The sequence below is a fragment of the Hemiscyllium ocellatum genome, chromosome 8 (assembly GCF_020745735.1).
Source record: "Hemiscyllium ocellatum isolate sHemOce1 chromosome 8, sHemOce1.pat.X.cur, whole genome shotgun sequence".
Classification (NCBI taxonomy): Eukaryota; Metazoa; Chordata; class Chondrichthyes; order Orectolobiformes; family Hemiscylliidae; genus Hemiscyllium; species Hemiscyllium ocellatum.
Genome location: NC_083408.1, coordinates 99309946 through 99334672, shown reverse-complemented (window position 1 = coordinate 99334672; position 24727 = coordinate 99309946). Strand labels below are relative to the sequence as shown.

The 24727-nt window shown below is 38.9% G+C and overlaps 1 protein-coding gene across 2 annotated transcripts in view; it reads left to right on the top strand.

Annotated features, from left to right (window-relative positions):
• setd3 (SET domain containing 3, actin histidine methyltransferase) overlaps window positions 1-24270 on the top strand; it is a 157501-nt gene extending 133231 nt beyond the window's left edge. For both annotated transcript variants that reach the window (XM_060829377.1, XM_060829376.1), the window contains 5 exons: window positions 243-317; window positions 4897-5063; window positions 9758-9843; window positions 17206-17366; window positions 21171-24270. In XM_060829377.1, the coding sequence (XP_060685360.1) occupies window positions 243-317; window positions 4897-5063; window positions 9758-9843; window positions 17206-17366; window positions 21171-21644 (963 nt within the window). In that variant the 3' untranslated portion in view covers window positions 21645-24270. The remainder of the gene's footprint in view (window positions 1-242; window positions 318-4896; window positions 5064-9757; window positions 9844-17205; window positions 17367-21170) is intronic.
• Window positions 24271-24727: the final 457 nt, after the last annotated feature.

The window sequence follows — 24727 nt, the reverse complement described above, 5'->3', positions numbered from 1 at the left end:
TCATTGTGATTGGATGATAAATGGTTAATGAAAACACGAGAGTGCAAAAATTGCATGCAAATTTTGTTCTTAGAATGTGTAAGCTGCGATTTTGTGACACCTTTTTACCAAAAGGCAAAGGGAGAAGAAATTCCATCTTTGCTTTAAGCTGCTGCTTTACACAAACTTTGCTTTTCTTCAGACCCAAGGCCATGTAGCATCCGGATTGCATGCCTGTCTCACCTTAATTTTTTTTAATATAGATTACAACTGGTTACAATCTGGAGGATGATCGGTGTGAATGTGTCGCTTTGCAGGATTATAAAGCTGAAGATCAGGTGATCAAAGTTTTATTTTCATGCTTCAAGAAGGTTTTGTAAGCATCAACAGTTTCATTTTCGTAGTTTAGATTACTTAGTGTGGAAACAGGCCCTTCGGCCCAACAAGTCCATCTCGACCCTCTGAGGAGCACCCAGGTGAACCTCCAGTGTAATCACCATTTACCCCCCTCACCTAACACTATGGGCAATTTAGCATGGCCAATTCACCTGATTCACCCAATTCAGCTTTGTACTGTGGGAGGAAACCGGAGCACCTGGTGGAAACCCACGCAGACATTGGGAGAATGTGCAAACTCCACACAGACAGTTGCCTGAGGTGGGAATTGAACCTGGGTCTCTGGCACTGAGAGGCAGCAGTGCTAACCACTGTGCCATCGTGCCACCCATTAGTAGTACTTGCTTCTTAAATAGAACAAGGAAAACAGTAATTTCAGTGCAATCTTATTACCTACCTGATTCTGAGATTATTACCTTTGAGATCCTGGTTTTAAACTTACTTCCTAACTTCCAATTTTTCTGCTTTTAAGTCCTCATGCCTTTTCTTAATTTATGTTTTGACACTGATATACATCATAACTGCTACCTGTTCATCCTACCATTCCGGGATGTTCTGTCCTTACTCCAAGGCATCCTTGACCGTAGCGCTGAGGAGGCAAAATACCATTCTGGAGTCTCATTTTCAGCCACAAAAACATCTGCCTATTTCCATGTATTGATATTGCCTATTATAATAGCATTCTCACACTTGTCCTTATCTCCCATGCAATAGAGTCAAACGTGGTTCAACAAATTTGGCTGTTGCTATTTTCCACTGAGGCCATTCTCCCCCCCAACTCCGTGCCCCCCCCCAAACAGTATCCAAAGCAATATATCTGTTTTGTAGGGAAATAGCCAGGAAAATTTCCTGCACTAGCTGCTTAATCTGTTTTCTCTACCTAGTGGTCATCCATTCATTCCCTCCCCACCTACACAGTCTTCGCCTGCAGTGTAACCACCTCCCTGCACATGTTATCCATGATACTCCTGGCCTTGTGCCTGCTCCACAATGTCCAAAGCTGACATTTGAGCTGCTGGGAGCTGTGGATGAAGATCATTGTGGTGCTGGATACTAAAACTGACAACATCTCATATAACATAGGAGGAACACTCCTCAGTCTTGAGTTCTCTTTCCATGACTAACCCCTTTAAATTAAACCCTTAGGTTGCTGTGAAAATCAAATAGTATTAATTACTTTCGGGTCCTTCTTCTCTGGATCTCTGCAGCATCCCCTTACAAACTATAAAGCCATGATAAAGACTTTGGAAACTGTAAGCAATAAAAATACTCATGCAATCAGTTGCTCCCTTATGCGCCACGTTACTTGTTGACACTGTTCTCATAATACCCCACTGCGCTGTTGACTGCATGTTGTATTGTCTCCAACACCTTAAAAAAAAAGTCACACCCAAGTCCCATAGTAGGATAACTGAGTCTTTGGGTTTTTAAAATGTAAGGATTTAGCCAGTTCCTTTGAACTTGCTGCTAATTTTAATCCTATTCATGATTTCATCCAATTTTTCAGGTTGTTAAGGCATTCTTGATTGTGCTTTTGATTTTCTTTAAGACTGCTTTACCATTTACAATTTTTCTCCAATGCATAAAGAGGATGTGAAAGTAAATTGGGACTAAAGCTGGATAATGACAAACTCAGATGCTTTTCAAGGTCATTGAAATATGTCAAATTGTAAATTGGGGCAGAGCAAGAGTGGGGGGAGAACCGCAGGCTGACTTTGGTGTACTTTGCTAAATTAACTGTTAAGAATCCTGTGAAGTATTAGTAAAACTTACAACTCCTTAAGAATTGGTTAGTTTGCTAACTCATGAGTATTGCAAGCTGATAAAGTCCAGTGCATTGGCGCAAAGAAAACTTGAATTGGATTTATAGCATGTCATCTGTCACTTCCTATTTAGGTGATTGGTTTCATTGATTTAGTATTTTTTTATGTATTTCTTTGGAATTTGTTAACCACCTTTTAGTTTGGAATTCGTGAATCGTCAGCAAATTTCTGCTCATAAGGTTAGAACAATTATGTTCATATACAAATGCTGAATGTAATTATATTGCCTTCCTATGCCATTTTTACGCAAGTGTGAATCTGTTTGTTTTAAATTTTAAAATAGCGTGCAAAGGAATTTAGTACAAGCTCATTAAAGAAAAGAAAGAAGTTGCAATTATATCTCATGACCTAGGATATCTGATACAATTTAGAGCCCAATGAAGTACTTTTGAAATATATGCCTAAGAGATAAATGGTGAAATTTTAACTCATTCAAAACCCACCACTACTTAGACAGTTAAGAATAACCATTGTCACTATTGTAGAAAACATGGCAAAGCCTCATCAACTTCAATGAAATAAACTACCACATCATCCAATTTAGGGATGAAAACACAAAATGCTGGAAATACTCATCAGTTCAGGCAGTATCAGTGGAGAGAGAAAAGACTTCATCTTTCAAATTGTCACCTTTCAGCAGAATTCTGTTTTAGGTGTTGGCAAAGAGATAAATATTGACCAGAACACGAACGAGAATTCTCCTGTTCTTCTTTGAATAATGTCATTTAATTCCAACTAAATGGGCAGATGTTCTACATTGCTTTATATTTGTATGTTGTAAAAAAAAATGCACTTTGAGACAATTTATCCAAAATTATTCCTCCTATGATTTCATTTGAAAGATTAAAGGTTTTTAGGGCCCCAAGTGAGACTGAATGGGAATTGAGTTTACGAGCAGGTATTAGCATGTAGCACAGTTCACTTCCTCACATGATGTCTTTCCTTCTTACGCCTCAATGTTCTTTTTACACTCACTTTGTGTCAAACTACTTCATTACACACTCTGTCTCCCACTCACTTACAGTCTCACTCGCGCTGTCTCTCTCTCTCTCTTTCTCACACACACTCACCTACCACATTTGCGGGGAAAAGGAGCCATTTTTACAGCCATGTCAAACTCACCAGAGAGCAGAATCAAGCACTCTCTGACAGAGCACCCAGGGCATGAGGCAGGCAAGAAGAAAGGAGGCACATTGATTCTGGCTCATCGTAATGGGCCAATAATGGCTGTTGTTCGGTATAATGGCAGTCACTGCAGATTAATCTGTCCATGGGGATGGTCTGCATCAGATTGGCAGCAGTGGGCACTGACTATCCCAAGATTGACAAGATACTTGGCCCCACGTTTAGCACTTCTGAATCCTGTTACACTTCACAGCCCATTATTACAGGGTTGGGGGTCGGAATCCCTAAATTTCATCAGCAAACCGAATTGGAGATCATGACCCACAGCTCAGGAAGCCTTGCTTTTAAGAGCATCAAACTTCCGAATCCTCTTATTTCGAGGATTACATTTTTATGGTCAGACTGAGATTCCTATCATTTGCCTTTCTTGAAAATCTGGATGACTTTGACCCTCTACTACTTGATTCTGGCTCCTGTGACATCAATCTGGGATGCTCAGTGCAACAGGTTGAAAATAGTTGTGACACTGACACAAATTATATAGCATTATAAGCAGTTAAAATGGAAGCTAAAATTATAGATATTAATAGACCAACTGAATGTGGTAAACTGAGGTAAATAGATTTCGCTATTGACAAATGTGATAACTTCTACTTTGGACCTTAAAGGATAGAACAGATACTTTTTTGAATGACTAAAGGTTAGTAGTAGTAGAAGTCCAAAGGATGGATATCCATGTGTATAGTTTATTAAAATTGTCTCCAACGGCTAAGAACATAGTCAAAAAGGCTAATGGATGTCAGCCTTCATATCTAAAGGACTAGAGTACTGGAAGTAGGAGTCATGTTTTAGCTTCACAAAGCAATAGTTAGACTCTCTGGAAAATTCTGAGCAATTCTGGGCATCAGACCCTGGAAAGTTTGTAGGGCTGGGAAGTAGGATAGATTTACCAGAGCTATAGCCAGGACTCCAAGGATTAAATTATATAGAAAACTATGCAAACTAGGATTATAATCCAGAAACATAAAATGTTAAAGGATAATTTACAGAAAGTTTTTTCAGGTATGGAGAAGAACAGATAGAGGACATAGGGTGAAACTATTTCTGCTGCTAAAGAGTATGGTTTAAAAACTTAGAGACTGATCTTCAGGAGTAGTATTAGAAAACACTTGGTAATTGGTGGTCAAGTGATCAAATGTTACTTTTAAAACTAAGATGGATACAATTTTGCTATCCAAAGGTATTAACAAACATCCAGAAATAGCAGGTACACGGAGTTCAGTCACAAATCAGACATCGTCCTTCTGAATGGCAGAACAGGCTTGAGAGACTAAATGACCAATGCCTGTTCCTTTGTTTCACATTGGAAATCCCTGAGTAGCTTCGAAAATTACACTGACAAACTAAGCTAATACTGCCAGGACTCAATCTTCTTAGAGGAGGCACTCTAAGTATTCTGTTAAAGTATACACCTGCAAAAAGCAGGATCATTAGCAAATGCGACTTAGAGGGTTTACAGCTACTTTCCTGGTCAATTTGTGTTGATTTCACATTTTATATTTGAATCTTTCAGATCTATATTTTCTATGGAACTCGTTCCAATGCTGAGTTTGTGATACATAATGGATTTTTCTTTGATAATAATTCGCACGACAGAGTGAAAATAAAGCTGGGAGTGAGTAAAAGTGACCGTCTTTATGCTATGAAAGCAGAAGTTTTAGCTCGTGCTGGCATACCAACGTAAGTGTTTTGATTTCATCCATTCCACTTCCCATTCCATGGCCAATTGCCAACAAGTGAATTCTGCCATTTCTGCAGGAATTAATGAACAGATATAATTAATCAGCATTTGGTTGTACAGAATACGAGTATTGGTGGAAAAATGGCACATTTTGTTAAAGTTTTTCAACTTGCACTCAACAAGGCATTTAAAATGGAAAAGAAATTTTTCTTGTATTGTTTAAAAAGGGAGTGTTGGTTGGTTCACAGGTGGGTTTCCATGAAGAATGCACCATTAACATGATGGCTGCCATTTTTAAAAATTTAAATCAACTTCTTCACCCAGAGAGTGGTGGCTGTGTGGAATGCTCTGCCCCAGAGGACAGTGGAGGCCCAGTCTCTGGATTCATTTAAGAAAGAGTTGGATAGAGCTCTCAAAGATAGTGGAATCAAGGGTTATGGAGATAAGGCAGGGAGCGGATACTGATTAGGAATGATCAGCCATGATCATATTGAATGGTGGTGCAGGCTCGAAGGGCTGAATGGCCTACTCCTGCACCTATTGTCTATTGTCTATTTTGACCCTGATAGGGCAATATCTTGATCAAAGAAATGGACCAGAGAATGGTTGCCCAAATGAACGAGAGAATGGTTGCCTACTTTGTCAAGTTTAACACGTGTAAAGTGTGTCTATATTCTTTCTGCCTGCGAAGAGCAGGGTCTTGTCTCTTAATATATGATACAATCTATACAAGATTGTCAATTGGGCATGCAGCATGGTGACCTTGCATCTCTGGAAACTACATATAGCAATACGCAGGGCCTTTGTTCTTTGCGAACAGAAAGAACATGTGCATGCATCCATCTGTTTCAACTTACCAAATAGATGACAGCTATTGGGAAGATGTTACAAAACTTGAAAAGGTTCAGAAAAAATTTACAAGGATGTTGCCAGGAGAATTTAAGCTATAGGTAAAGGTTGAATAGGCTAGGGCTGTTTTCCCTGAAGCGTTGGAGGCTGAGGGGTGACCTTACAGATGTTTATAAAATTATGTGTGGCGTGGATAGGATAAATAGACAAAATCTTTTCCCTGGATTGGGGGAGTCCAGAACTAGAGGGCATTGGTTTAGGATGAGTGGGGAAAGATATAAAAGAGACCTTAGAGGCAACTTTTTCACACAGAGGGTGGTATGTGTCTGGAATGAGCTGCCAGAGGAAGTGATGGAGGCTGGTACAATTGCAACATTTAACAGGCATCTGGGTGGGTACATGAATAAGAAGGGTTTGGAAGGATGTGGGCTGGATGCTGGCAGCGGAGACTAGATTGTGTTGGGATATCTGGTCGGCATGGACACGTTGGACCAAAGGGTCTGTTTTCTAGAGTCATAGAGATGTCCAGCACGGAAACAAACCCTTGGGTTCAACCTGTCCACGCCGACCAGATATCCCAACCCAATCTAGTCCCACTCTATGACTCTATTTTTTTCTGGTCAAGGCATTGGTTTATTCCCCAAGGCAATCAGAGTCAACCTGCCAAGTTTAAATTTAGACAGAGTTTGACACTTAACTATGAGTCATCATCTAACTGGTGCATTTTCTATGGCAATACTGCTCCTAATGAGAAACCACTTACCAACCAATCATTACTCTTTTCTCACACAAGATAAAATGTTATTTTCCCCTTTTATTGTTATTCATGCAACTCCTTGTTATACCCTATATACAACACAAAGTAATTCAGATAAAGACTTTTTTTAATGCTACATTTTAGAGTTTTCCCTTTCAATTAAGTAGCTGAAAATGTGTTGCTGGAAAAGCGCAGCAGGTCAGGCAGCATCCAAGGAACAGGAGATTCGACGTTTCGAGCATAAGCCCTTCAGGAATCCTGAAGAAGGGCTTATGCCCGAAACGTCGAATCTCCTGTTCCTTGGATGCTGCCTGACCTGCTGCGCTTTTCTAGCAACACATTTTCAGCTCTGATCTCCAGCATCTACAGTCCTCACTTTCTCCTTTCAATGAAGTACCCTGTCTTTCAGGACTTAAGGCCCTCACTAAGTGTGGCCTATGAGGTTCTTTCCATTATTTTTTTCTTGAATGGAAAATAAAGGCCAGTGCATCTGTGATTTCTGGAAAGTATTCAGCCAGGGGTAAGCTTCTCAACCAGTAGTTAACTCATAGAATTGTTTCCTTCACCTTTAATTGTGGCAGCCATAAACCGAGGAAATAATTGTGGTTGCATCTCGACATGATAAAATATGTTGGGCCAGAATAGATGTGTGCGAACGTATGCTTTATAGTTATTTTGGTATTCTTTGAACAGGTGACATGAAATTCTGTTAACAAAAGTTCCGAAACATGTAGATTGAAGGGGCAAAACTATTTTCCATTTAAAACTTAAGATAATAAGCTGCAGTGTATCAACTAAATTGACTTGAAGCTTTGACATGGTAAATGTAGTTTTTTTTTTGTAGGTTGACATTTAAAATATAGTTTCTACTTCCCTGAAAATCCCTACTCTTTCTTCACCCAGCTCTAGACTCAGTCTATGCCCCTCTGTCAGTTGTGAAGTAGTCAAGCTATTCAAACAATACTAAAATAGTTACGAAGGGTGCAGCCCCCTCACCCAATCCCAGCCCAACAACATATTTTATCACGTGCAGAGGCAACCACAATTATCACCTCTTGGTCCGTGGCTGCTACAATTAAAGTCAAAATGTGTGGCTTATGCCCAAAACGTCGATTCTCCTGATACTCGGATGCTGCCTGACCTGCTGTGCTTTTCCAGCACCACATTTTCCGACTCTGAGGACTGCAGATGCTGGAGATCACTTTCTCCTGCTACAATTAAAGAACAAAGGGGGGGCAGTTCAATGAGTTTACGATTGGTTGAAACTAGCTGCATATTATCCAGCTAAAGCCTTTTAAGAACTATTAGTCAGCAAAAGGTATGTTGCATTTAGCACAACAAGAATTCTGTTCTAAGAATTTAGCAGAACACGTTTTCTTTGACAGAACTGTTCATTTGATAAATACATTGCAACTTCGGTGTAGAAATCTAATGTACCATCACCTCAGTTTATAATGCTAATTAATAGCAAAAGCATATAAAGTGCCCTCTGCCTCCCTACTCACATTCACAAACATTTTAAATGGCTTATGAAGACAGCATGATAAAGATAGAATTGAAAGAGTGACTTAAGTGGAATCGATCATGTCTTTTTTTCACCAGAATCACATTGTTTAAAGTATCAGTGAGATAATCAAATGTAAAATAAAATGTTTTGAAAGGTGTTTTGACTCAGATGACAGTATTTTTAAGTGCTTTAAAAATAGCTCCTCAAAAATTAATTTCTGAGATTTGTTGCAGTTGAAAGCAGGTGAAAGTTTAATAACAAATTGACTTCAAATCAACACAGGGATATGAAGACTCCCCTCTCCAGAAATTTCAGCACCAGCTAAAATGGGTACACAACATTTGAGTGTAGATAAGTGATATAGTTCCTGTGGTGCAATGATAGTGTCCCTACCTATGAGCCAGGAAACCCAGGTTCAAATCCCACCAGTTCCAGAAGAGTGTCATAGCACATAAGAATAGGTTAATTCAAAACATTTCTGCTGACAAGTGTTAGGGTTTTTTGACATAATGATGGTGTCTTCACCTCTGATCTAGCAAGCCCAGGATTAAATTCTACTTGCTTTAGAGGTGTGTAAATAACATGTTTGAATAGGTCAATTAGAAAATATCAGTAGACAGCTTTTGGGGCCCAGATTCAAAACTCACCTGGTCAAAGGGTGTGTTATAACCTCTCTGACGAGATTGTTTATCAAATCTAATTGGTTTGATGTTGTCTTTTCATGGGTGCAAAATATGCTGCATACGCTTAATGGTACAAGTGGATGAGGTAGTTTTCCTAGCTCTAAGCCAGAAGGCCAAGGTTCAAGTCCCACCTGCTCCAGAGATATGTCATAACATCTCTGAACAGGTTAATCAGGTAATAGCTGTGTATAAAACAGCTGTCAAATTTTAAAACTGCTAGAATTAGTGTAGTGTAGCCATAAACAATTTCTTTTCCACCTTAGTCCATGACCTTTATCCTTGAATGCTGAGAACTTCATATTTGATACTTTCTACTTGGTTTGACTAAGTCTTTGACAGACCTTTTCCATCACCCAACTGAAAGTAGATGCATGGAACCGAAAAGAAAGAGTGAGCAGCACTCTTCGTGGAAAAAGGAAGCAACTTTTAAAAGGTTATTGATCAGTAATCGTGAAGATAGTTTTACACATTTTGTGCTGCCTGAGCAGGACATACATGCTGGAAGATCAGGAAATCGACTATTCATTATCCACTCCATTCAAATTAACATTGGTTAATACAGATGGGTCAAAACTTATTCAAACTGACTCACTGAGGCATGATCCTCCTTATCTGATGGTCCCACGTACAATTGTTGCACATTTATTGGGAATCACAAGGGTTGAAACTTATCTATCATAGGTGCTGCTTCATCAGAATAGGTTGTTATCAAGGAATCTTTTCATCTGTGGCCACTTGCTGTTCATTTTATTCTATGAACTTAAAACTATTATCTAGAAATTGCTGGGTAATTTCCTGATTTTGTTGTTGTGTAATGACAATTCCTGTTCAATACGGTTACATGCTTGTTGAGATCATTCTGACAGACTGACTTCAGTGTACATGTGTTTCTGTTAGGTCCAGTGTATTTGCCTTGCACTGCGGTGAACCTCCTATCTCGGCCCAGCTGTTGGCTTTCCTCCGTGTCTTCTGCATGAGTGAAGGTGAAACCTTTTCCCCATTCTTTTTGTTTTTCGAAGGGGGTGGATATTAATTAAAAAGATTGTGGGTCAGTAATCCCAAAGGGCTAAAATTACTCCTTTGAACTGCAAGAGAAGAACCTCAGCTGTTTATTACAAAGCCCTAAAGGGAGATCATTCATGAGAAGTTATTTGTGACTATCTATACCAATTACTAGGTTTTGGATTTGCTGCTGATGCATGGCTTTGTGGACATTGGCCAGCATGCAATCTGCTGTGGATGCATAATGATGTTCTTGCTCACTTCTGTCTCCTCTTCCACATAATTTACTCCAGTCATCAATGACTGTATCTTTTGCTATTTCTCAGACTGTCCTAAGTAATACTAGGTCAGCATTAGGGATGGCAAACGCTTTTATTTATTGCCTTTACTGTAATTGTTAAAAGGCTACCTTGATTTGTCACTTCGGTGTATTGAGAACTGCGATTAATATTGTCATTTTTCCTGCAAATGTTATCTCTTTATCACCCCATCCCCAAATAAAAAGCTTTCTAGAGATTTATGCAATCCAGTCTTATGCGCCCTGATTGTTCTTTGTTTTTGACATATTGTGAGCTTTTCCTGTAAAGTTAGGCACATTAAATTTCATTGGTGAAAAGTTCTCTCTGTAATGCTTACCCCCAATGATTCTCTTAAGATAAGTAACAATATTTATTGCATAAGTAAGGGAAGAAGTCTTTTTACATATAGAGCCATGATGTTCTGGTCTTACTATATGAGGCAGATTTGATAGGTCTTTTCTGGCTTGTCTGTTTGTTTTTTACTATCAAAGTGATTTGTTATTTTATGCTGTTTTTAGGCCAGTAAGCATCAGAAAGCAAGCACTTGTGTCCAAATTTATATGTCATTAACTGGTTATTCAATTCACCCCTACTTTACTGTAAGGGATTCCATGTAGCTAGATTTTCTCAAACTTTGTCAGTGTCGTCTTCCATCCACTAAAGCCATGTCACCTTCTCAATTGCTTGCACTGAATTGGAGTTAAAGGGCATTTCTTTTCGGCATGGTATTTGATGCATTTTCCAGCAATTTATGTTGGATTGTTGATGTAGCTATTTAATAACATACATGGTACATCATGTGAATTCAATCAGCATTCGTGTAAGAGTACATACCACACTGATGATAAATGTTATGTCAATTAAACTGACAAAGATAATTAAAAGGTTGCCTGTATTACAAACTTGTTGATCAAATGAAAATAAAAAGTGTTCTCTGCAGTATTGCTTTGCGATTATAAAAGCAAATTTAATGAAGGAAGTGACTTTGCTGTGAAAATGTTTATTTTTTATAATGGTGTGCTTGCTATGAAAATAACTTCTTTTGTTTCTTTTTGCTAGACAAAGGTTAAAAGGTTATTTAGCAGAGATACTAAAATAGTGTATAGGTAATGAATCGTTTTTGCAGCTTTGAGTTAGCTTCTCTGTATGAGCCTTCTTTTCTGCTGGAGCATGACAGCAGAACTGTGGAGGGCTCCAGCAAATGGTGGAATAATGTTCACTGCGTACTCCTTGGACCACCAGCATGTCGGTTGTTTATTCATGATTTTAAATAGGACCTACTTAATAATTGTTTTCTTATGTTAGTGAGACAAATCATAATAGTCAAAAGTTGGAATTGTACAGTGAGCATGATTGTCAGTCATGTTGACTAACCACTTTTCTGGATCACTTAACCAGGATATTTACTTAGTTAAATTTGTATCATTATGAAGATCGGATCTTTATAACTTGGAGCAAACCATTCCTTATGCTTTTTCTGGGATCTTGCTATGTTCAAATTGCACAATGCAATACAGTTCAAGAACAGCTTCTTCACCACTATCATTAATCTTATGAATGGACCTCTCAAATTTCAAATTTAATATTGATCTTGCTCTCCATGCACCTTCTCTGCAGCCATAATGTTGTATTCTTCCTTCTGTTCTATTACCATAATGGTATGAAATGTCTGTAGTGCAAGCAAAGCAAAACTTTTCACTGTACCTAGATACGTATGATAATAATAAATCAAATCAAATACTTCAAAAGTGCCTCATTTGCTGAGAAGTTAATTAAGACCCCTTGAGGAATTTTTATTTGTGGGTTTTGGGTGTCACTGGGTGGGCCAGCATTTACTGCCCATTTGTAATTACCCTGGAGAAGGTGGTGTAGACTGTCTTCTTGAACAGCTGCATTTTTTTGGAATATAGGGACACCAATGGTGTTGTTAGGAACCTCCAGGCTGTGAAAGGTGCTGTATGAAAAAAGTATTTTAGTGACAGAGTGAAAGTGTATTATTTTATCTGTTCTGTATACAGATTATATTTATTTGTGTTAAATTTTTGCAGCCACATGCTTATTTTGGACAACTTGCTCTGTCATTCCTCTTATTCCATTAACCCTTCCAAATTGGTATCCTCAACAATTACTACCATTTTGTACACTGATTCTCAATCTTCCACTTAATTAAATGAAAAGCTGTGTTGGTATCAGAACTAGGGCATTCCATTCATTGGCTGCTGGGTTGGAAGACAGCAATGTAATTCCATTAAGAAATGCTCACAAGGTTTTACCCTCCATCTACTTTTTATATTCAAAACTGGAGTTTGACTAATATCTGATCAGGAGGCACAATTTCCAATCATTTTTGGAGATCTAAGGATTCCCCTTTGTTCCCATTTGCTACTTCCTTAAAGAAGCTGAGAAAGCTGGACAAGCAGGATTTTCCTTCTCCTGAATCCATGTTGGTTATCATACATGAGAAAAGGATTAAATCATTCAGTCCTTCAAACTTTTGTTACCATTCGATTGGATGAAAATTCATCTGTACCTCAGCTCAATTTATCTTTTGTTCTTTCTCCTTTTGAGGTCATTATCCAACAGAAATCCATCGCTCTACACTTTAAAACTTTGAATTGACTCAACGTCCACAAAAATTGGATTTTAGATTTCTTCTGTCCTGAGCGAATAAGACCATCATGGCTTCATGCCCAAGTAACCCAGCTTCAGTTTTAACATTCCGCCCTGTGGTCCTGGATTCTCCCACCAGAGGGAATAATTTATTTATATATACTGTAATGAATCTTCGTCATTTTAAGGAGGTAGCAACTTGTCTCTTAATTAAACTCTAAGTCATGCTATCATTCTGGGAGTCCGATAGGAAATTTAAAATGTTTGAAAATCAGAGATTAGCTAAATTCTAATGATTTTATAGTCAGTCTTTTAAGTCACAATTAGATTTAAATTAGAATACTTGAGAAAGCTGCAAGATTCAACAGAACATGCTGAAAATTGATACTGCCTGCATTTCTGCATTCCTATGTATGAAGTGCAACCTTCACAAACTCAGATTTGCTAATGTATGACGATTAATTAATCAACACATTTCATGGAGATAAATTGATTTCAAATGTATGGCTAAACAAGGTCTTATTTCCTGATTACATGATGTTCTGTGTCAATCTCATTAGGGGGGGATTGCAGTGTGATCCCTAGAGGTACAGCAGGCCTGTTCCAATATAATGACATACTTTTTTCATTATGTTTAAACATTTCATTGTGTTTAACTAAGTCAAAGGTCACAACTTAAGGGTGCCCTGAAATAATTTGAACAGCGGTTGTCCCTTATCTAAGGAAAGATATAAGCATTGGAGGCAGGCCAGAAAAGGCTCAGTAGGTTGATTCTGGATTGGGAGGGATTGTCTCATGGAGAACCTGAGTAGGTTGAATGTACTCATTGGCATTTAGAAGAAGGAATGGATACCATATTGAAGCATATAAAATTCTTAAGTGCTTGACAGATTAGATGTGGAAAGGTTGTGGGAGCGTCTAAGACAGAACCGTAAGTTAGAGTAAGGGATCACCTAGTTATCCGGCATGCAAACAGATTCTTCGCTCCAACTCAACTATGCCGATCAGATATCCTAAAATGATCTAGTCCCATTTGTCAGCAGTTGACCCATATCCCTGTAAGCCCTTCCTATTCATGTACCCAACCAAATGCCTTTTAAATGTTGTAATTGTAACTAATTCCAGAGGCTGCTCATTCCATATACGTACCACCCTATGTGTGATAAAGTTTCCCCCAGGTCCCTTTTAAATCTTTCTTCTCTCACCTTAAACTTATCCCCCTCTCGTTTTTGACTCCCCTACCCTGGAAAACAGGCCTTGGCTATTCACCCTTACATGTTCCTCATGATTTTATAAACCTCTATAACATCATCCCTCAGCCTCCTATGCCACAGGAAAAAAAAGCACCAGCCTATTCAGCCTTTCCCTGTAGCTCAAACCCTCCAATCCTTATAAATCTTTTCTGAACCATTTCAGGTTTAACAACATCCTTCCTAAAGCAGAGAGACCAGAACTGAATGTAGTATTCTAAAAATAGCCTGACCAATGTCCTGTACAGCTGTATTATAGAGTCATAGAGATGTACAGTAAGGAAACAGACCCTTCGGTCCAACCCGTCCATGCCGACCAGATATCCCAACCCAATCTAGTCGCACCTGCCAGCACCCGGCCCATATCCTTCCAAACCCTTCCTATTCATGTACCCATCTAAATGCCTCTTAAATGTTGCAATTGTACCAGCCTCCACACATCCTCTGGCAGCTCATTCATACACATACTACCCTCTGTGTGAAACAGTTGCCCGTTAGGTCTCTTTTATATCTTTCCCCTCTCACCCTAAACCTATGCCCTCTAGTTCTGGACTCGCCAACCCCAGGGAAAAGACTTTGCCTATTTCTCCTATCCATGCTCCTCATAATTTTGTAAACCGCTATAAGGTCAACTCCTCAGCCTCCGACGCTCCAGGGGAAAACAGCCTCAGCCTGTTCAGCTTCTCCCTATAGCTCAGATCCTCCAACCCTGGCAACATCCTTGTAAATCTTTTCTGAACTCTTTCAAGTTTCACAACATCTTTCCAATAGGAAGGAGAGCAGAATTGCACGCAATATTCCAACAGTATGATGTCCAAACTCCTAAACGAGTGCACTAACCAATGAACGTAAACATCCGAACACATTTTTCACCATCGTGTCTACATGTGACTCCACTCCCAAGGAAATATGAACCTGCACCCCCCTAGATCTTTTTTTTTGGCAACATTCAACTAGGCTGTACCATTAACTTTGTAAGTTCTGCTCTGATATGCCTTACCAAAATGCAAAACTTCACATTTATCTAAATTAAACTCCATCTGCAATTCCTTGGCCTATCTGATCAAGGTCTTGTTGTAATCTGAGATATTGAGATAATTCAGTGTCCATCATGACACCAATTTTGGTGTCATCTGAAAACTTGAATGGTGGAGCTGACTCGATGTGCTAAATGTAAAGCATTGAGTAGGGCCCACAAGGAACAAGCAGGGTAAGCTTTTCACTGAAGCAAAGTGTATGGCAGAGGTACTAAGTGAGTACTTTGCTTCTGACTTTACCAAATTAGAAAATGATGACAATGGCCCAGTTGTAAATATGGGCGTTGAGCAACTGAGCTGTATGGTTATGGATAAAAAAGAGATGCCAAAACGGTTAGCACTACTCCAGGTGGAGAAGTTGCCCGACACAGATGGGATCCCATCCTAGATTGCTGAGAGAGGTTAAGGACCAAGTTGCAAAGCCATTGACAGAGATTTTCCAGGCCTGTCTGAACACAACATTAATCCCAGGGGACTGGAAGATTGCAAATGGGCAAAGAGTACTCCTAGAAACTATAGACCTGTCTGCTTGATGTCAATAGTGGGAAAGCTGATGGAGGCCATTTACATGATACGTTTAGAGAAAACTAAGTTAATACTCAACAGTCAACATCCTTTGTCAAGGGAAAGTCTGTTTGACAAATTTGGTTGAGTTCTTGACAAGGTGACACAGACGTGGTTGAGGGTAATGCAGTGAATGCAATATATTTGGACTTTCTGAAAGCATTTGATACTTAGTTATTCCTTCTTGAAAAAATATTGTCAGTACATAAGCTAAGTGAAAATAGAAAATGCCAGAAATGCCCTGTAAATTGGTTAGCTTTTGCAAGATGAAGAAGGGCAAATGTTTGGGTGGAATGTTATGATCTCAGCTAATGTTATTACTTACAAATCAGATCCCAGAATAAAATCTCAATTGATAAATCGGATTTTTTTAATTTGACATGGTGGTCTTTCGCTGAAATATAAACACACAAGGCTGCAGATTTGTTTTAACAATAAACTTCTGCTTTTTTACACAAAAGAAAAATAAATGAAAATAGACGAAGCCAAGCTATCTAAATATAACACATTTTGAATATTTCAAAATACATGGCAAAATATCTAATCCCCAAAACCAGTTCTTTACAGTTCCTCAAAAAAAATTCTCCATTACATCTGTAGATTTTGATTTTAACTTTTTTTTCAGTTCTTGCCTGTGAGCTCTTTTCCCTGGAATATTCACACAACTAAGATCTCGGGCCTTTGCAGTCTTCCGATGAGCTGCAGAGTTCTAACCAAACACTGCTGGTCTGGAAATTTCATACACCAATCTCTTTCGCTGAGATAATGTATTCCCTACCTGCTCTGACCAATCATTTTTCTAGAAGAAACTATACTTTCATCTGATTCCAGTCAAGATATTTTCAAACTACCGAAAAGCTTTCCAAGATCCAGATTTTTCTAATTAAAAATAAAGTTTGATTATTCTAAATAAAAGCGAGCTAATTTCTTTCAGTGTTTTCTCTATCCTATCATATACCCCATCAATGTGAATGAACTTCCTTGATTACTCCAGGGGGCCTTGTAGTCACATGCTCCCTGACACATACTGTTTTAAAATCTTTTTTTCTTCATAAAAATAGAGCAACACTCAAATGCCACTAGTACAAAATCCAAACTTTTCAAAATGATATATTAACATAAAAATCGCAGACCTATCATCTCTGGACATCTTTGGATTTATCAGTGACTCAGTAAAACTGGGTTTACAAGTTTATATAACATCTTTTTTTAAAAAAGCAAATGAAACAGAATTTGTGTCTTAAAAATACTATTCACCTAAAGCTGATAATACGGTGATGGAGGAGAAAATCTGAGAGGAGGTCAGCATAAAGTAGCCTGAGAATATGCTTGTAGCCATTAACACGCAGCTCAGAAATATGAGCTAGCCTGTCTTGTCAGGTGGGCAACTGAGTATTCATTGAAGCACACAGAAGGAAGTGGGGAGAAACATTTAAAGAACAGAGCAGGGGATCAAAGGGTGTAAACTGCTGCTTTCTTTTCAAATTGTAATTGGCTGAAGTTACCTCTGTTCTGAAATCAGCCCGAGGGTCTTTGAAATAACAAATTTTGAATGCTCTTAATTATAATCTATGTAATTACAGATGAATTGAAAGAACATCTTGTGGGAGAACATGCAATCGATAAGATCTTTACCTTGGGAAACTCTGATTTCCCTGTAAGCTGGGATAATGAAATCAAACTGTGGACCTTCCTTGAAACTAGAGCTGCACTCCTCTTAAAAACATATAAAACTACTACTGAGGTAAGGTCTCTATGTCTTATTTTGTTAAGTTTAAAAGTATTTAGAATAGAGAACTTGCAAGTGACCTAGACAGCTTTAGTGATTTTAATTTGGTATTTAGCCTAGCATGTATAAACAGAAACTCAGAAATGTATCTTATTAGATTTATTGATTTTTTTCCCAAAAATGATGGACTCTATAGGAAGCTGAATAGAAATAGATTTATAAAATGACACTGATGGTAAAGCCTTAAAAAGAGCCAATGTATTGTGAATGAAAAGTGCAAAAGGGCATTGTCAGGAGCAGCAATAGGAAAGCCTAAAAAATCCTTGTGAAGCTAAAGAACAGGACTGCCTGCAAGTGCTGACAGAGCTAAGCGATTCCACAACCAGGGGATTAGATCAAAGCTCTGCAGTCCTGTAACATCTTATTGTGATTGGCAGTGGACAACTAAATAACTCACTGGTGGAGGAACCTCGACAAAAATCTCTGCCCTCCAATAATGGGGGAACCTTGCACAGTAGTGCAAAAGTGAGGCTGAAGCATTGCAACAACGTGAAGTGTTTTGTGGATGATCCATTTCGGCATCCTCCCAGATGTCCCCAGCATCAACGATGCCAGTCTTCAGTCAATTTGATTCATTCCAGGTGATGTCAAGAAGTGGTGGGATTCACTGGATACTGTAACAACAATGATTCTATCAGTGATAACGTTCCTGAAATGGTGCAGATGTTTTCTGCTTCGGAACGTAACATTCTTCGATCCAAGCTGTTCCCATACAGTGACAAAACTGGCATCTACTTCACAAGGTGGAAACTTGCCCAGATACGTGCTGTACATAAAAAGCAGGATTTTTTTTTACTTATTCACTCATGGGCATGGGTGCTGCTGGCTAGTTGGCATTTATTGCCTGCCTTTGAGAAGCTGTTGGTGAGTTGCTTTCTTGAATCACTGCAATCCCGATACTGACCCACAATGCCTTTGGTAGGGAGTTCCAGGATTTTGATTCAGCAACAATGAAGGAATGGCGATGTATTCCCAAGTCAGGATGATGAGTGACTTAGAAGGGAAATCGCAAGTGGTGGTGTCCCATGTATCTTCTGCTCTTGTCCTTCTAGACGGAAGTGGTCATGGGTTTAGACATGCTGTCCAAGGATCTTTGTAAATTTCTGCAGTGCATCTCATAGATACTACACAATATTGCTACTGAGTGTCGGTGGAGAAGAAAGTGGATCCTCGTGGATGTGGTGCCAATCCAGTAGGCTGCTTTGTCCTGGATGGAGTTAAGTTTCTTGAGTGTTGATGGACCTGTGCCCAGCCAGGCAAGTGGGAGTATTCCATCACACTCCTGCCTTGTAAGTGGTGGACAGACTTTGGAAGGTGTGTTACTCACCACAGTATTCCTAGCCTCTGACCTGCTCTTGTAGCCATGGTGTTTATGTGGCAAGTCCAGTTGAGTTTCTGGTCAACGGTAATTCCCAACGTAGTGATGGTAACATTATTGAATGCCAAGGGGAGGTGGTTCGATTGTCTTTCATTGGAGATGTCATTGGATTGCCTGTCATTAATGTGGTGAGAACATTACCTCCCACTTGTCAGCCCAAGCTTCAATATTGTTCAGATTTTGTTGCACTTGAACAACTACAACTTATCTTCTCTGATAAGTTGCAAATGGTGCTGAACATTGTACAATCATCAGCGAACATCCCCACTTTTGACCTCAATGGAGGTAAGGTCATTGATGAAGCAGCTGAAGGTGATTAGGCCTAGGACACTACTCTGAGGGACTCCTGCAGAAATACCCTGGAGCTGAGATGACTGATCTCCCAATCAAAACCATCTTCCCATGTGCCAAACATGATTCCAACCAGTGGAGAGTGTGATTTCAATAATATCTAACCCAGCCAATTACTGCCCTATCTGCAGAGACCAGGATCTGAGGGACGACCTTTTAGAATGAAGATAAGAAGAAAGTTTTTCAGCCAGAGAGTGGTGAATCTATGGAATTCATTGCCACAGAAGGCTATGGACACCAGGTCATTCAGTATATTTACGACTGAGATAGGTAGGTTCCTAGGGGTCAAGGGTTACGGGGAGAAAGCGGGAGAACAGGGTTGAGAAACTTAATAGCTGTGATGGGCTGAATGGCCTAACTGCTGCTCCTACGTCTTATAGTCTTATTGGCCTACCCTTGAACATCAGTCAAGTGATGTAAGATTTGTCAGCAGTGATCTTCTGCTCAGTTTATGTTCCACTGGGGTCACTTAGCTCCTGACTTCACTAGGCACTAATTCAAACATGGACAAAAGAGCTGAGTTCCAAAGGTGAGGTGAGTGTGACTGCCCTTCACTTCAAGGCTACATTTGACTGAGTGTGGTGTTAAGGAGTCCTAAGAAAATTGTTGATGGTATTCATGGAAAATTTTCGTATGTTGAAGTCATTCATGGCATGTAGGAGGGTGGTTGTGGTTGATGGAAGTCAGTCATCTTAGTTTCAGGACATCTCTGCAGGGGCTCCTCAGGGTAGTGTCCTTGGCCAAACCATCTTCAGCTGCTTCATCAATGAGCTTCCCTCATCATTAGGTCAGATATGGAAATTTTCTTCAATGACTGTACAATGTTCAGCATCATTTGCAACTCTTCAGATACTTGAGCAGTCCATGCCAAAATGCCTCAAAAGTGCCAGGCGATGAACATCAACAAAAGAGAATCTTGACATTCAGTGGCACCATCACTACTGAATTTCCACTCTCAATATCATGGGGGTTACCATTGACCAGAAACTAAACCAGTCTGGCCATATAAGTATTATGCTTACAAGAGCAGGTCACAGGTTACGGACATTGCAGCAAACAATCCACCTCATGATTCCCCAAAGCATGTCCACCATATTCAAGACTCAAGTCAAGAGTTTGATGGAATGCCCTCACAAGCCTGGATTTGTGCAGCTCCAACAACACTCGAGAAGCTTGACCCTATGCAGGACAAAACAGCCCCATGATTGACACCATACACACAAACTTTCACTCCCTCAATTGTGGTGCAGCAGTGTGCAATACCTATAAGGCAGACTGCAGAAATTCATTAAAGCTCCTTAGACAGTCCGTTCTAAACTCACAACCACTGCTATCCAGAAGGATAAAGGCAGCAGCTACATTGGAACACCACCACCTGCAAGTTCCCCTCCGAGTCACTCACCATTCTGACTTGGAAATCTATCGTCATTCTTTCAGTGTCGCTGGGTCAAAATCCTGAAACATCCTCCTCAATGGCCAACCAAAAGCAAATGGATTGCAAAAGTTTAATCAGGTAACTCCTCACAGCTTTCCCAAGGCCAGCTAGGGATTGGAAGTAATTGCTGTCCCAGCCAGCAACACCTGTATCCCATGAATGAATTTTTAAAAATTAATCCCACTCCCTTGCACATTCCCCACAGTATTGCAAGTTTTCCAATGAAGTGTTATGAAAATTACTGTTGAATCTGCTTCCACCAACCACCGTTTTCCTTAAACCTCTCTCCCTCTCTGTCCTGTTAATGAGTCATATTTGTTAAGCAAGCTTTAGTCCTTTTTCTTAATGTGTGGCTCAGTATCAAATTTTGTTTGATTATCAATCCAGTGAAACACTTTGGAACTTTTTGCAACTTTAAAGGTACCCTATGAACGCACAGTCATATTTAAACTCTTCCTTAAGATAAATTGCTTTTTAACCATTTTTACTCTGAGAAGAACATCTTTTCTGGTCACTATGTAACCAAATGTCTGAATCTTGTACACATTAAGTCAACATTCTCCACTTCCTTTTCTCTCCCAACCTCTGCTTTTAGGATGATAGATCACTGCTTGAAATGCCAGAACTGTCCTACCACATCAAGATGGCCATCCAACTCCGCACAGCAGAGAAGGAAATCTTGGAAAAAGCCGTGCAAAGTGCTGCTACAAAAAGAGAGCACTTTACAGAACTCCAGGACAAAGGTGCACCACTTCCCAAATATGAGGAAAGTAACATTGCCATGCTAGAGAACACTGCCACAGACTCCAAAATTCCAATGGTGCTGAGAAATTTAAACATTGACGATGAAGGAGAGCAGGACTTGAATTTAACAGAAGCCCTGGGGGAGGCGATTGTAGAAGGGGGAGGCATTGTGAATGGAGAGAGCACTTTTCCCATTGATACTAATCCCAAAGGTCATGAAAACCCTGAACAAGAAGACCATGCCAAAGAGACTGGAGATGCCATCAAGACTATATCAGAAAAGAATGAGCACATTAAAACAGAAGAAATTGGAGAACAATCATGAAATATATTGAAAACAGATACTTGTCTTTAGTTGAAGTGGAAATGGGAACTCTGAACATTTCTGTAGCTGAAAGTGCAGCACATTTGATCATGTTCTTTTAAGGTGAGACAAGTTGTAGCTGAAGTGGTCTTGTCAAGGGAGCTTACTTTCTGTTAAAATTTCAGTTCGTTTAAAATAAGTGGTCTTAAAGTAGCTTCCAGCTTAAATTTACCTAGTCTCATTGTTGGATTTGGATACTGGGAAGATTGTCAGCCAGTTTAAATGAAATTTTCAGCACCAAAAGTCAGTCAATTAAGACTTATTTTATTTAGTTCAAAATACGGAATGAAATCTAACAGTAAACAATGGTGTAAAGTCATTCTACTTTATTTAATAACATGTGAATGTTGTTTGGTACACAAGTTTTTTTTTAAATTTGTGCTTTTCGACACAATATTCATTTTGTTTCTACATATAAAGAATTTCCACAGGAGTGCAGACTCATATGCACTCAAATGCATCCACAGTGACCACAAACCAGTTGCCCCTTGTTGACTATTATAATCAGGTGGTTACTATTTCTAGTTTTTGTTTTTTATTGGTGCAAAGAATATCAAGTGGTGAGTGAGTAACCAACTGGTATGTCATAGACTGAATGTCACGGTTCCATATGTCTGCTCCAGACACGTTGTAAGCATTATACGTAACCACAAGATGGGGGTTGATGTAAAATTCTGAAGTATGACTTCCAGTGAGGCTCAACTTTCTGACTGGGCAAACTGAAGTGCCAAGCCTTTTAAAACCACAGCATAGAAACTCATAAATCCTTAGAAGCTCCAAAGTCTTTGATGTTGATTGGTTCATACATTTGGCACCAGTGTCATCTGCAAACAGTTAAGGAAATCTAGACTAATATTTTCTGTTTGAGCCTATGATAATTTAAACTGGTGTGGTCCTTAGTTCCCATGAGAATGTTAGTGCTATTTGTTTGGATCCCTCAACCAAAGGCATATACCATCTGCAAAAGACTGTGTGGGCAGATGGCTACCAGAGCTGGGCTTTCTTCCACTTTGAAAAATGGGATTCTGCGAGTGCTAAGGTTTAATGACCTTCATAAATTGATGATCTAGCATAATCATAGTGAAGAAGCCTATGTCCCTTTTTTTCCACCACATCTCTCTGCCCAAGTGATTGGTGACATAACCTCAAACCTAATCAAAGCCATCCATATTCTTACTTTTAGACTCAAGTTGTCACTCTGATTAAATATGGGATGAACCTATCCTATTTGGTTTAAAATGAATTAAAGTATAGTGATTATTATGAGGAAATAAATTTGTTCTCTTTCATATATGGAGTAAACAGCATGGTTTGAATTAAAGTGTAGGTACACTTCAATACTGACTCCTGAGATAGATATTAAGAGTTGCATCCATAAGCATTTGAAAATTTGCTAATTCCACTGCCCCCTCTCCCTTCCCGCCTACCTCTCCAACCCCAAATTTCAATCCAACCCCTAATAACTGAAAATTGCCATCATATGGTACTGGACACAGCTTGATGTGGACCTTTTTTTTCCCCAATTGTACTACTTCAGCTTTGAATCTGAAGTTCAGATTCAGTTAATATTATGATTGAACTGTCTTAGAAGGTTGTGGGCTGAGTAATTCTGAGCTGTTGCTTTGAATTAGTGCCATCCAGCTTTATAAATTCAAACCTGTTCAATTGAAGTTATAGGATAATTCAGTAATTTTTCGAGAACTAATTTCTCAACTGGATTTGTTTTTGTAAAAATTATTGCCTAAATTCTTTTAATGCAAGAATAAACTGATACAAATGAAGTAGATTTCTAATCTGTTTTTGAAGAAAAAACAACAAAGTGAAAATTCGTAGCTCAAGTCAATCCCATATAAAAGGGCAGTAGTAGATTTGATGATTTGATGCAATAAACTTTGCATCTTTTTAAGACACAAAACATAATTACCCCTTAAATTATGAGTTTAAAATTTATTTCTATTATGGAGACTAATATAGTATGGACAACTTATGCTGATCTGTATTGAGAATTAAGAGACCCATATTTGAGAAAATGGAGTACCCATTGTCATGAAAAGGGCTAACTACTTTGTCCATACTCTAGTCTGTTTATAATTTGCACAACTTGTTCCATTTGAAGGAATACATGTGAGTTTTGTAAATTTAGCAGCTTCTGTACTATTCACTTTAATAATTTACCCACTGTATTATCTATTTGACTCTTTGAAGACTGAATGGTAAATTTTTATTTTGAATGATTCTCTTTTCTTAGTTTTTGATTTGTAAGAGGAGTCTTCTTTAACATCTTCACCTATATCAGAAAACCAATTCACTAGTTATTGATACTTTGTCCTCCAAATTTTGGACAGTGTGAGAAGCACTCTGTTTTATATGATTCTTTAAAGAAATTGTAATTATCTGCACTATTTATGTAAATTTTAGACCAGATGCTTCTACAACCTTGAATACATTAAAGAGGATCAATGAATGTAAAACCTTGAAGAAAAGGCCACTGTTCTTCGTGAAATGTGTTATTTTCCCTAGAAAGTTCAGGTTGCATTTCCTCTTGAACATGATTACTTTGATGAAATTAAAGTAGCTCACCTTCTAAAGATAATGACTGAGACATATTTTATTTTTGAGAGAATCTACTTTCCATGTGCTTTTATTTGTTTGCAAATGTTTAACTCTGATATCTGGCTCCTCTCCACTGTGTTGAGAGAAATCTTTTGCTCAGAATTGTAGACCACAACAGAAAAGGGGAGAAAAATGAACATTGCTTCAAATAACATGGCTATTTCATGTTGGTGTGTTTGTAATCTGATTCAAAAGGAAAATCTCAACGATGGGGCACTGCTCCTCTGAGGCTACAATGTATTATTACAGTGGAGTGTTGACATGTTACCTATTAACTTGAATAAGCAGCTTCCTTGCAAGTGGGTGACTGCTTGGAGTAAGGTGTGTCGCAATTACCTGAAGCCATTCTTAAGAAGACCAAGGAAAGTAGTCACGTGCCAAGTCAGCTGCATCTAAGCAAAGCTTACCTCACAAGAACCTTACCTTAACTT